Source organism: Hippocampus bargibanti, linkage group LG12 (genome assembly GCF_051943395.1).
Source record: "Hippocampus bargibanti isolate YZ-2025 linkage group LG12, ASM5194339v1, whole genome shotgun sequence".
Classification (NCBI taxonomy): domain Eukaryota; kingdom Metazoa; phylum Chordata; class Actinopteri; order Syngnathiformes; family Syngnathidae; genus Hippocampus; species Hippocampus bargibanti.
In genome coordinates this window covers 11,547,501-11,562,086 of record NC_142745.1, presented here as the reverse complement: position 1 = coordinate 11,562,086, position 14,586 = coordinate 11,547,501, and the positions used below count along the sequence as shown (strand labels likewise).

General features: G+C 39.5%; 1 protein-coding gene across 2 annotated transcripts in view; it reads left to right on the top strand.

The window, feature by feature from the left end:
- Window positions 1-14,586, top strand: part of nxph4 (neurexophilin 4) — a 47,753-nt gene that overhangs the window by 9,874 nt on the left and 23,293 nt on the right. The window contains exon 2 of one of the 2 annotated variants that reach the window (XM_089010152.1): window positions 12,789-12,818. The exons of the other annotated variant lie outside the window; for it this stretch is intronic. Coding sequence (XP_088866278.1) covers window positions 12,789-12,818 — 30 coding nt within the window. The remainder of the gene's footprint in view (window positions 1-12,788; window positions 12,819-14,586) is intronic. 2 annotated transcript variants of the gene reach the window in all.

The window sequence follows — 14,586 nt, the reverse complement described above, 5'->3', positions numbered from 1 at the left end:
TGGATCTAGTCCGACTATCCTCTGGCTCAATACGTGTTGTCTATATGTGTTCTTAGTTTTTTTCTTTGTTTTTATTTATTTATTTATTTATTTATTATTTCTTCAATTGTTATCCGCCCAACAATGGCCTTGGCTGGTATTCCAGTGCTCCCTCAAGGTCTATTTCTTGTTCTTGCATCCCATTCTGGACTTCAGTGAGAATGCAAACTGAGAAAGAAACTGGGCTGCTCATCAGAGCACACGAGACGGCTTTCAGCTGGAAAAGCAGGCCTGCAGCTGTTGCTTGAGCCTCATGAGGTTGCCCCACTTGACGCCACTGTCGCAGTCGTCAATCGTGAGTGTCAGTAGAACTGTTAGTTTTAGCTTGAGGAGCGATTAGGAAGAAGTCAAGCAGCAGTACAGTGAAGCATTCATGAAAATTCCTGATTATTGGACCATCTCCAATTAAGCCTATTTTGTGTGTTTTGTGTATTTTGTGTGTGCGGTGTGGCATGGATGATATCATCATGTGGCACTGCTCGGGCGTTATCGAAGACCAGGATGCTTCACTAGCAACCTTCAGTTCTTCAGTGCTCCGTCTCATGTTTCTCATCTTCTTCTTGATGATGGCCCATTGGCCCACACATTTCGATGAGGTTGGGGTCAGGTGAGATCGGTGGCCAATCAAGCACAGGAATCCCACGGTCATTGAACCAGGCTTTGGTCGTTTTAGCCGAGTGAGCATGCAGACGAATCCTGGATACGGGCTTCAAGTGTTTTATTCCTCAGGTCAAGCCACTCCTGAACAAAAAAACCAACACCAGAAATATCTTACCTGGGCCATCTAAATGTCTTTCTTTCGGCGGAGGACACCCTGAATTGGTTGCTAGCCAATCCCAGGGCAAGCAAAGACAAACACTCGCTCTCTCACTCACACCTAGTGACCATTTGGAGTGTACAATCAGCCTACCAGGCTTGTTTTTGGAATGTGGCAAGAGGTCATCTTTGTCCGACCCATGTGACTCTGCAGTATTAACTAATTCCATCTAATATTTGTACAGGAGTACAGGCATATCTGTCGATGCTGAGTTAAGAAGAAAGGTCACGGTGACACAATAGCATGGCTTAAGTCACCCACCATTTTTTTTCTGATATAAAGACCTTATGTAACACTGGATGTGCCTGAGCATGAGCATGGAAAGGTGCATATGCAGTTTTTCTGCGCCTGCACCCTCCCTTTGTCAATCAAACCCTCAATCTGACCTCGTTTGGCATGTAAAAGCATCCACACCTACTTTGTCAAATGGACATCGCACCATTACTGCAAAAGCAGTAATATCATATCTATATGTGCATGAGTGTGACTCACCTAAAATTCTCACTGCAGAAAATTGCTGCCCAAGAATCGCCCAACTTCAAATTGCAAAGGCCCATGAGGAGTCTGCAAAAGAAATCAATTTGGAAATATTTTTGGTAATTGGTTTGCCGTAAGGACTCACAGCAATAATGGAGCCACCACGGGGAAAAAGGACATTTTTCTAAAGCGAATGTTCAAATGCACAAGGTAAAAACGAAGGCTTTATTGAACGGTCTTGATCATGCCTACGTCGGGCAAAGTGACAGAGACAAAGTAGTGGATTGATGACAAACAAGTCTCACTTAATGTATGAGGACTCAAGACTGAGAGTGAAGACTTTGCTTTATCTGATAAAGGACATTGATGCTGTGGTGATGGTGCTTGGTTCTGACCAGGAAAAGCATGAGGGGGTGGCGGTGGGTTGAAGGTATGATTGTTACTTCCTTCATCGCACTCACAACAAAATGTGGTTGCTTTAACCAAGTTAATCATGCTAACAACTTTGGATCTTCAGGGTTTTTCAATGAATAAAATAAAGAACAGTTTTTAAAACTCATTCACTGCCATTCCCAAATTTATACGGTAATTGAAAAGCACGACGTAGAGTGCCATTCCCGAATTTGTTCGGACTTTGTATTTTCTTGGGGGGGCGGGTGCACTGGTCAGACCTCTGGCAATGTTTTTCCCATTACCGTTACACAAGGTAGCATTTTCCTTTTGTCCATGTTAGCACTTTGCTATAGCTGCAGCTGTTGTTAAAGGGCTTTATTAACCAATATGTATATTTTGCATTGTACATATTTTGTACAGCTGCCCCCATTTCAAGATCAGATAACTCCCGACCCACATTAATTTGGAATTAACTTTTTTTTTTCTGATGAAATAAGAGAGTCTAAGATTTCTTACCCTGCATTGAATGTTTATGTGGTCCTAAAAGTCAATATTCTGTGGGTCCAGGAATTCGAGTGACAATGACAAAAATGTTCAACTATAATGTATATTTTATGTTATTGTTTATATGGCTTTGATAGCTTGAATCAAAATACATATTCTCTACAAAACATACATGGGTCAAATATAATTTGGTTGAAAATATTTTACTTTCTGTTTCATTCTCATTCGTTTTGTACCTCATTGCACGAATGAGAATTGACAAATATTTTAACAGATTATACAGTATTTCTAATATTACTGATGGATTTTTTTGAAAATGTGTTTTGATAGTACCTGTTTAATAGATCAAATGTGTTAAAAAACATTGAATTCTACGTTGAATTTTCATCAATTGCAAGTGGGTCTGGAATGTATTTCCCATAGAATTCACTGAACTGTAAAAACCTTTGAAGAATGATAACTTACGAAGAGCTGCGACACAGCTGCAACAGGAACAATTAACCAAAATATATGTAGCAGCGGTTTGGAACTTGGGAATCAAATGGGAATTGACCTCATATGTATTCTATACTGGATCAAAACATCATTACATGTAGTCTCAGTGTCTGTCACTGAGCTGGTTTGTTTGTCCTCTTTAGCATGACTTCATAAATAAAGAAGCAAGGAGGAGTGGGGGTGAGCTCAGGGTTTGAAGTGGTCAGCCTACTTTGGACGCCTCGCTAGTGTTGCTCCACTTTTCAGCCATCCCCTGTCATCTTTGTGATGTGCGTCGTGTGCTAATCCTTGCCTGTGTTTGGTGACACCCGAGCAGGAGGCCGAGTGCAGTTTTTGGAAATAGATCACATCAGAGGGGGGGACTCTTGGCTCTCGATGAATGGCCGCCATGTTTGTTTCATACATGCATGATGAAGTGCGGGTTGCGGGGTTGGTGGGGAAGCCAGCGGTGGTGTGAAATCCCGTTGGTCACTGAGTTGCCGAATCTGACTTCTCTCTAGGATGAGGCATGCTGCGTCTCATCTTTGTGCTAGTTCCGGGACGATTGCGAATTCAAATGTGATGGGGGGGTCCTACTGCTGGAATGTATTAAAAGTACACAGTTGTGTTGGAGTACGTGTCGACTGTGCAGATTCAAGACACACTTAAGGAAGTCGGTCACTGTTTTATTAATTTTTTTCCATGGCAAAGACCGGAAAAAGTGTGATACTCAACCTAGTGTAAGAAATGCAACTTCAGTAGTCGAATTTCAGAGAAACATTTCATTGAATAACATTTTGATGGACAAAAGAATTTTGCCCAGCAGACACCATGTACACAATTTCTTCAATACATTGGAAGAATGAAAATTGTAAAGAGCAGTACATTGGGGAGACTAAACAAATTCTCTATCAACATCGCAGGGATAATACTAGTGGGCCTCAATCGGCAGTACATATGCACCAAATCTAGCAACCACTCATTTGACGACAATGAGGTTAAAATCTTAGCGAAAGAACATGGATGGTTTGAAAGGGGAGTAAAAGAAGCGATTTTCATAAAGCAACTAAATCCTTCATTAAACCGGTTTGGTGGGTTTAGGTTCAATTTGGATCGTTCATACAATAGCCTGCTTAGGCAACATAGGATTAGTAATACTGATGAGGTGATACCGGTCGAAGTGGGGCAATCAGGCCAGTCGTTAGTCAGAACGACAGGAACTATCAGTGGAGCAGCTGCAGGGTGTAATCCTCTGCTCCCCCCAACCTGAGAGCAGGGACCTATCATAGCAGACTCCGGCACCGCCATGTCTGGACAGTAGGGATATATATATAGGGCCTAAACTACCAGTAAGACTTTAGTTTGCTGACGAAGTTTCTTGGATAAGAAGCGAAACGTCCGACACCTTCAAAGAAGTACAGATGATGGCTGAAGAAACCTTTTCATCGATGGACCACTCCTGTACGACTGAGAGCTTACACAGACAATTCCTGAATGTTGACTCAGATGTAATATATTATTCAATCTATGATCATTATTGATAGCACGTTTTTATACACATCCGTAAACATCCTACGACTGTTATTTCATGTTTAGTTTAGTCTATATGGATGTATGTAGTTTATTAGATAACTTTTTGTACCTGTAGTATTCATTTTCAGTCTAATAGTCCCCCAACCCCCTCCTCGTTGCTGATAGGCCTGGTCGAGATGATGTCTCCACCGCTGAAGGATAAAACTAGGGGAAAGGGGAGGCCCTTTCTCTCTTGGCTTTCCCACTTTGACCAGACATGTCCTTCTATTGTTTATAAGAATAAAGTAGTCTTTTTTGTTCACCACTTTGGTCCCCGCTGGTGTTTCATCATAAAACTCCGTCGAGCCAGAACCAGGAAGAGATACATCATTTGTCCCTAACAATTATACTGATGAACGGTATATTATTAGGTATGCATACAATTATTTTGTGGTACTGTTTATATCTACATTGCAAAATAAAAATGATCTCATAATACTACTACTACTACTACTACTACTACTACTAATAATAATAATAATAATAATAATAACAATAACAGTACTGTATTACTTAAATTGATTACAAAAAATCAGCAAATAAAAGTATTTTTTATTTCCACCATACACTCAAAATTATCAGTCAGTAATTATGAAGTAACTAAATAATTATATTTAAAAAAAAATCATGAAAATATTGAAAATCCACATAATCGATTACAGTATCTTTAAAAATATAATACTATATTCCTCGTCCTAATTATTGTCATTAGTCGTTATGACACAACAATGTCATTTAATACAATCATATTCTATGCAGCAATGACTGTAGGAAATTATTTACTTTATCTGGATTGAAAGGATTGTTAAATCATCTCATGGTCAGTATAAAGCAGGGGAGTCAAAGTAATTTTTTTGCCGCGGGCCACATTGTAGTTGTGGATTCCTCTTCCCTTGGGAAAGCCATTAGAATGTTTAATCCCCTCCACATATTACATATAGAGCACACACAAAATTAATGAATAACTAGTTTTCAAATCTGAAGTCAAGAATAATGACTGTTACTGTGGTTTACATCCAAAAATATGAAATTTTGCTTCGGATTTTAGCAAGCATCATGGAATTTAACAAGTTTGATTTGCTTTCGCGGGCCGAAAAAAAACCTTGACTTTGACACCTGTGGTATAAAACATTCAAAAATACAATACAAATACTCCCAAAAATATTTGTCTATCATCTTGAGGGTGAATAAAGTAAAGAAATAAAGTATAAAGTAAAATATTAAAATTTCTGCACATTGGTGTATATAATCACAACATCAGTCGTTATTCAAAATGAATCATTTAATAAAAAATACAGTCCATGAATATGTAATGCAATCGGCCTCTAAACAACAGTGTGTTGAAAACCGGACTTAATCATCCATACATTCACAACTTGAATTCCTTCATCATCTCGAGGGTCGCGGGCGCCCTAGCCTCGACCAGCCATCTTTGGTCAGTATGGTGGGGACACCCTGAACTGGTCGCCATCCAATCACAAGGTACACAAAGATAAAAAACCATTCACACTTCCAATCACCCTTGAGGCCAACAAACATAACTTGTCCTTATTTTTTTAATTTCTTTCTTACCTTTTATCTTTGCAATTATTTATTTTGCTTTCTTATCAATAATAATAATGACGTGCTTCATTCATAGACTATTAATGTATACTACAGCTCGGGGCATGGGGGAGCCTTGGGCTTGCTCGGCACGATGTTGTATGATTAATAATCACACACCTGCAGAAAATATATAGAAGAGGATTTTGTGCATGTAATGAAATATTCAAGTACAATCTGAGTCACGAAATATCATAACTCACCAGTATGGCAAGCTGAGAGAATGCTCAGGGTCAGCGCAGCATAAGACCCCCATCGTAGATGGCACTCTTGGGGAAGGATGAGGCTTTTTATTTATTTGATTTTGATTTTTTTTCCTCTCTCTTCATCATTTTTCATTTTCTCAGTATGACCTGTACAGCATTAATTCAGACACGGAATAGATTTATTGGACGAGAAGAATAAGAAGAAATGCTTTGCTTGGATGCTTACATTCGCGCTAAGCCTTAGTTTGGGCGCATGCGCTATATTCAGAAATAAAAAAGTGGTGTGGAAATTTTTGAACATGATATTGCCGTGCAATTGCATGGTTTATTGTTGTTGTTTTATAATATTTATATATTAAAGATCACATTCAGTCTTGTTTTTCATCACTGGGGATTTGATGCACTAGGTGAGACCAAAGCTGTTATTTGTTTTGTGGAGGGGTTGTTTTATTTGCTTCTTCACTGAAAACCATTTGAGGTTTGTTGAGTATTTTGTGCTGATCTGTATCATGGTAATGGGAATGATATGAGGGGTTTTGATAAAGTGTGTGGGGTGCTTTTAATGTCAATCTGGAAATAGGCACTGAATTAACACATTTTGTATAACCTCTGTGACATGTTTGGATAAAAGTGTCAATTTCATCTATTTCCGTGAAAATAAATCAGACTACTGCTGGATTGGGCTACCATTAACTCATTCATTGCCAGACGGCATTCACTGTTGGACGTGCAAAAATGTGTCCACTCCAGTCCCAGGGTTTTTGTCATTGTCACTCGAATTCCAGGACCCATAGAATATTGAGGCTTAGGACTGCATAAACATTCAGTGCAGTGTAAGAAACCTTAGACTCTTCTTTCATCAGAAAAAAATGTTAAATTATATGGGTCTGGAGTTATATGAGCTTGAAATGAGGGTGACCGTCCAAAATGCAATGCAACACATACATATTGTTTGATTTTTTGTTTAACAACAGCTGAAAATGTGCTAACATGGAAAAAAGGGAAATGTAACCCCCTTGCGGAAGGGAAAAACATTGCCAGATGCCATGGCCAACGCTTTGTTGGCACCCAAACAAGACCTGAACACATTCGCGAATGGTAGTGAGTGAATGAGTTTTCACAGGTCCTATTAAATACAGTAACAGTGAAAGGTCAATGAACAGCAATAAAATGGAACAAAAAACAGTATTTTTATATGGCCCAGTCACAAAATTTGCGATTGGAATTTGCTTTGTTGATGGCTTCTTGGGAGCCGACTGGAAGGCGGTGGAGAATTCATACGAGAGGTGAGCACTCAGCATGAACGTTGTCCTGCCTGCACTTTCTTAGCGTTCGTCTTTCATCTCCCACCTTTTGTCTTCTCCCCCCACCTGCCCCGACAAGATCAACACCATCCAGCCTCAATCTCTCTATCCACGCCTTTGCAAGCCACTCTTACACTCACAGACTCCTGAATTCAGTTTCTTCATACCCAGTGTGTCTCAGTCAATGTGCACTGGGCCAATGAAAGAGGAAGAGTTCATCCCGTTAGCGATGGTGTGCTAGCCTTTCATGTTCTCTTTTTGATTGACAAACTTCTTTCTCTGTTGTGGTTACAGTTTAATTTTTTAATGGGTGAGGGGTTACTTCAGCAGCATAATTATGCCAAAATACTACTTGGTGTTTGTGCTTAATTACACATTTAACATTTGAATATATTCACTATCCACAACACGTATATGGCATGCGTAAAATCAGGTCACCACAAGGGAAATTTCACAATGTTCTGGTATTTGTGATTTTTTTTTTGATATATGAGATATTTTACCTACTACTGGCCCAACAATATGAACACATCAGCTATTCTGCATAAAGACATTTCAATCGCATTCGGTCTTGGGACTTTTTCATTGGATATTCTATTATCTATCACCATTTTTTTTTAACTTGACTTTTTTCACTTACCGTGTGTCAAGTCACGGATGGCACCTTTGTGTGTTGAGTGTGTTGTGGGGGTCCACCACTTATAAATCAAAGCTGTACACACCACAAGGACACAGAAAAAGAGATTAACAATATATATGTGAGAGATTGACTACCTGCTTGCCTTGTAAAAATTAAAAGACTGCCCGTGCAGGAGTCTGATATAAAAGTAAATAACAAATGGACCTTGGAATGACACACAGACAATACACAGTAGAACCTGCTGTGTCCGGCACAATCCATTTCTTTTAACAGCTTCAGAATCAATCAAGGGCCATCACAAAATCCTTTCAATTGTAAAGGAAATATTTTAAATTGCCATACAAGTGTAAAAATGAGTAACGCACCGTAGCATTAATATAAAATGTCATTGTAAAACGCCCTGAAGGACCAATAGTCATGGCTGGTGAGGCATTGACATTCCAGTCATAAATTTCCTCAATGTATACAATTCAACTTTATTTATATATGAGCCAGAGTGGCTGTTTGTCACTCTGATGATACTCTGACTTGATATTCAGAGTAAATCTGTAATCTCAAGTCAAGGCCAGCAAAGCCTTCTCTACTGGACTAAAAATATCTGAATCACAGACAGATGTTAATTATATATTTTCCATGAACTCTTCTTAAATAATTTCTAATTGTCTTTCAGATTCATTTAATTACTTTTCCCGTGTTGTGCTTATTCCAGACGTGTGTTTTCGTATTTAAGCATTTAACCAATCACATTTCAGCCATCATTTGTTACCAGGGTCAGAAATCTACCTGGATGCCTTCACAATCAGTTCTGCGGGCCCTGTTGCATCAAATATGTCGATCAAACTGTTGCTCTAACCAATCAGATTTCGAGTTGCCAACCCAAAAGGGGTACTAACGCCTTCTTGAAGGCACTGGTCAACGTAAGATTTTTGTGAAAACTGCTCTGATCACGAGCCGCTGGTGACTAGAGCAAACTGGCCAGAGCTAGCACACTGTATCGGTGGCGAGCTGCACAAGCAAATATATTGTGTTTATTTACTAGCAGTTTTGTCAACCCATAATGGCTGAAGGAGCAGAAGAAATGGATTTGGTTGGAGATTGACTGTTAAAGCCATTTTCAAGATGGACTTTTCAAGAGAAAATGGACATCATTAAGGGCAGTCGGTTGTTTTCTGGCTAATGGTACCCTGTAGTGGACTTGTAGTAAACCTGTCAGAGATATGACAGACAGACACCGTGGACAGAGACTCAGAACCAGAAAGATTGTCCCCACTGCCGGCAGGAGACGCAGTCATCAGATGACATACGTCTGAATTTTGCGCCCCTCTGCCAAGCTATTTATTGAGAGTATATGTAAATTAAAGTGATATATTAGTAAAACATAGTTTTCTTGATTTGCATACCACGCCTCTGGGCGTTCTGAGCAACAACAGATGTAAACAATAAAACATAGACACTCTAATTGGTTGTCCCCTCCATCAACCGATAAGTCTGTAACCTGGCGCCTGTGCAGGATGTTCAAGCCGTAAATAACTTTGGTGATAAAGGAGTATCCCAAGCCCCAAATTGTGTTCAAGGCCAGACTTCCTAGATGTAGCCGACAGTTCACCCTGCTGTGTCTGTTTCACTCAGATTTACTGTGGTCATCTGCGCTTTGACTGTGGGCTTATTGTTTAATTGGTCAGCAAAGCACGGCACTTTTAAACATGGTAACTTATTATTCTCCATCAAAGCCACACCACAATTCTTTTCATTCTGGATTGATCCAGATGTAGCACTACTGAAGGCCTAGCGATGAAATCCATGGCCCGCCACATGTCAAAGAATTTACCTTTAAATTTTCCAAAATGGCCTCTCCTTTTGAGCCATATTTTAGCATGCACAGACTGCAACTGCACTTAATTTTTTTCTAACAACTGCATCAACATATTTGTCACATCATTCTAAACCAAGGGCTGATGTGGTACTAAAATCTGGAATTAAGACCAAAACAATAAGAATTGCCTTAAAAAATATCAGATCATTGCATGATATATTTTTTACTAGCTGATTTTAAAATTAAATGTGCCCTTGAAACTCTCAGAGCCTGTGGCGAATGCCTGTGTCAATTATAAATCCACGTTTGTGAGGGAGCGTACTCTTGTTTTTTAATGCAATCAGCAAAACGAAATACTTTACTGTAATACACAATTAGCCTGACTCTGACTGAAAAATGACATTGGGTGCATGGAGAGAATGTAAACAGACATTTGACAATGACAACCTAAGGTGAGGTAAGACTTCTCACTCCTACACAAGAGGATATTAGCAAAATCAGCATTTTTACCGTGAAATTAGGGATATTTCCGCATTTAACAGCAGCTCAGTGTGAAGCTGTAAGTGGCAATTGTTGTTGCTGTTTTTTGATAGTGAACTGCAACTTTGAAATGCAGTCCCACATTTTTCACATTTGGGGTTTTAAAGGTGCTATGAAAGAAAGATGACACACAGCCATCTACAATGATAATTTTTCATTTTTGTGGGCCTTAAGGGTAATCACACCCAACAAAGATGTCTATTGTAATCTACTGGATGTGCACTAACTAGAGATTAAAATGAGATTTAGAAATGATTGATGACAAATATTTGTTTTTCATTTCCCCAGAATGCTTAATCTACAGGGTCAGGCCCTGAATATCCGATATCAATCCAGTAATTCACTTCCTTTCTCATTAAATACATGTTCAACCGTGATTATTCACTAATGTGAAGTAAAAGCAGCTTTGAACAAGGCGGCTTTACAAATGTATTCATATTTGTCCATGTCTACCTAAACATCTCTTGTCATGCATCTATCTTTCTATTTTGTTAAGAGTAGATTTCCATCGGGGTGGCGGGCAGAGGGGATAACAAATCATCCGCATATCAGAGCACCCTCCCGTTTTCATTTAGCGGCGCTGATGTAGTAAAGATGAAATTCTCTCGCTGAATGCGTGACCTAATGTTTTCCAATTTTTGCTTTTCATTGAGCCATCAGCCGCTGGCGTAGAGATTAGATTCAGTGGACCCACCGTCTTGCACCTGATTCATTGATCAGATTCAATTTCCTATTACATGGCGGGGCTGTAAATTGTATTGTTGATTTTGCACAACGTCAACGATTTAGGCCAAGCGGACTTAATAGGGGTATAAGGGTACACGCCGGTTTCTTTATGCCTTGGTTGTCGGATTTATACTTGACACCGGGTAAAGAAAACATTTGCCTCCCCGAATCGCTCACTGATTATCCTGGACGCCTATGCCAGCTGACTACACCTTGAACTAGTCGCCAGTCATTTGCATAGCACATGTAAAGACATTATTTGTTATTATTTATTTATTTTTTCCCAAGATGGCGGCGCGTGAACATGCAGCGGCTCCCCTCTCTCTCCCGGCAAATTGGTGTTTTCATGTATATTATGTTTGTTAAGTCATTACATATAAGTGCCTTGCGTGCTTGGTCTGAGAGGGCAGTAATTTCATTAGTGCTCTATGTATATTTGTATATGTATATGCATATTATGTATATGCATATTAACATATTTCACAATAAAGCTGACTTTGACTTGACTTTGACAAACAACCATTCAAACCCATCCGCATTCAGTCACTGGGTAGGAATCAGTCCCACACTGCATGCATACAAGCGAATGTACAACTACACTAGGAGTGACTCATAGTTGAATAGTAAATTAACTCATACACTGCCAGACGCTGTGCAAAAATATGTCCACTCCAGTGCCAGGGTTTTTGTCATTGTCACTCAAATTGCAGCACCTACAAAATATTGAGTTTCAGGACTACATAAACATTCAATATAGCGTTAGAAACATTAGAGTTTCTTCTTACATCAGAAAAAAAACAGTTCATTCCTAAGTGATATGGGTCTGGAGTTATCTGAGTGTGAAATGTGGGCGAATGTCCAAAATACAATACAATACTTACATATTGGTTTATATAGCGCTTTGACAATAGTTGAAGCTGGAACAAAGCGCAAACATGGACAAAAGGCAAATCCTGCTCCCTTGTAGAAGGGAAAAACATTTTACTCTATGAAGAAAAAATACAAAAACAACAGTTTTCTGTTATTTTTGGAAATATTAGCTGACGTCATTCGGCATGCATTTTCTAATGTACATTTCTGTGTCAGGATACATCTTAAGCATGTGTATATATATATATATATATATATATATATATACACACACACACACACAGGCGGCTGATATATTTATTTTTCTTAATCACCGCACCATGAAATAAAGATGAGTGCTCCGCTGGGCCACAGCAAAACAGTCCTGTGGAATATATCGAGCTAAGGGAAATGCTAAACCTCCAGTGTTCACCTGTAACTCTCCCCGTTTCCTCTTGTGTGAGTGTGAGTTTTGAGGATCAAGGTACTGTTCACCACGATGCCCTGGTTGAATGAAACATACCATCTCCTGCCATCCTTTTAAAATGAGATATTTGTTCCCCCTGCTGCTAAATGCCATTAATTGCAGATTGGCTTAACTTAAAAGAAGTCCAAGATGGCGAGCCTTGCTTTTTTTTACTTTTGTTTTGTTTATTTTGTCACTTTGAGTTGTTGTGCGTCGTGTGGAACGGATACGGATTGTTTTTCAGTCATGCCACTTTTGAAGTCCTTCAAACAACTGCAAGTTGACTGATTGTTACGCCTTTAAAAATGAGAGTGGAAAGTCACAAGTGCGAGATTCATCGCTCCTCCTCTCCCACATTTCTTTTAGGACACTTCGCCTTCAACGGATTGCTGCGAGGTGACCTTGAGGGCTCGGGCGGGAAGGTCACAAAGCCCCATGAGTACAGCTCCCCTTGCTAGGATTCTATGAATAGCACCACAAAACAGAGCAACCACTCATCATCTGTGTTCATTTTTTTCTTTTAAAAAATAATCTCCCAAAGTCTTGAGTATTGTGATTTACAGAGGTTAGCTTTACAGTCCACAGCATTCTTTTTTCATCACAGTTTTTGCTTCCATTTCTCTGTTCATGGTTCTGAAAACTGGGTGATTGGGAGTCAGGTGACTGCAGACGGCCTAATCGGGTGAATTCAGATGATCCGATCAGATTAATTGAGAATATCTGATGATAGAGAATAGAAGGTATCATATTTAAAAGTCCCATGCTTAGTTGGCCGCTGAACGCAAGGCCCACAATGTATGCACAGAAAACCTGAGGACAGTCTGAGTTGAACAGACACAGCCTGTTAAACTGTCATCTTCATGTCGGAGATCTGGCCTTGGACTAATTTAGGACTTGGTGAACCTCTTCACGGGAAGAGCTCAGTAGCCAGGCTACAAATCTCTCAGTTCATGGAAAGGACAACCTATTAAAATGTCTATGTTGTGTTGTTTTATGGATGTTTATGCCTTGGACATCTGGGGGCGTGGTATTCAAATTAAGAAGACTATGTTTTACTAAGGTATCATTTAAATTTGCATATGCTTTCAACAAATAGTTTGGCAGGGGGGCTGCAGAAGTTGGGCGTCCAGAGGGCTGCAGAAGTTGGGCGTCGGTCATGAATGGCTGTGTCCCCTGCCGGCAGTACAAGACAATCTTCTTGTGTTTGAGGCTTTGTTGTTTGAGGCTTTGTTCAGTGTCTGAACAAACATCTCTGACATCTGATCAGATGACTAATGGAGCCCAGATATCTTGATATCGCTAATAAATGTACCTTAAGTAAAACAACAATAAAATAAAACCTATTGCACTTTTTCAAAATCTATATTACACAATTGTGAACAATTACCAAAAAAAAACTATTTTAACCCAAATGTCCTTACGGCTCTAACACACTTTTGAAATGACCAAGTCAAAATGCTCTACCATTATATCTATTGACAAAAATATTGAGGATCCTTCAAACCAATGTTGCTGGATAACCGCACAACACAATATAATTACGTAAATTATTTGCCCTTACTTGAGTTCACTCTGATAACTGGCAGACGAGACAAACCCACTTTAAAAATATAATCGTGAAAAAAGTACTTCTCCCATTCCTTATGAAAGGGATACTTTTTTTCTTCTTACTTGGTACAGCTCCCCCACTCGTTTTTATACTCCATCTTATGTTCAAGAGGGAAAAAAAAACCAAGCGAAAAATTAGGATGTCACGAATGGCTAGTTTGTTAACTTTGCAAAGCTCAGGGGCGCAGTTTCAGCACGCCACGTATCTCATAATGTCATCTGATTGGGTGTCCGGTGTATCAATCAAATGATGGGATGGCTGAGGGGCTGACGTCTAGACAACTTTATTTGTATTGTTCACGACAATGTCACATTACCCTGTCATGCAATCTACCAATAGTGACTTGGTGATCGACTGGTCAGTCGCGATCGACGTATTGAGCGCCCCTGCTCTAACAAGTAGTTGACCCGTTCATGCAGCCTAAAACCTATAAAATATCCACAGGAGTAACCACTGTCCTTAAAAGGATTATTTAGGTGACATGGAACAATTTCATTCACAAAATATTTCCTGTGACAAATATTGCTGTTCAATTAGTGAGTTGAAGTTTCGAAC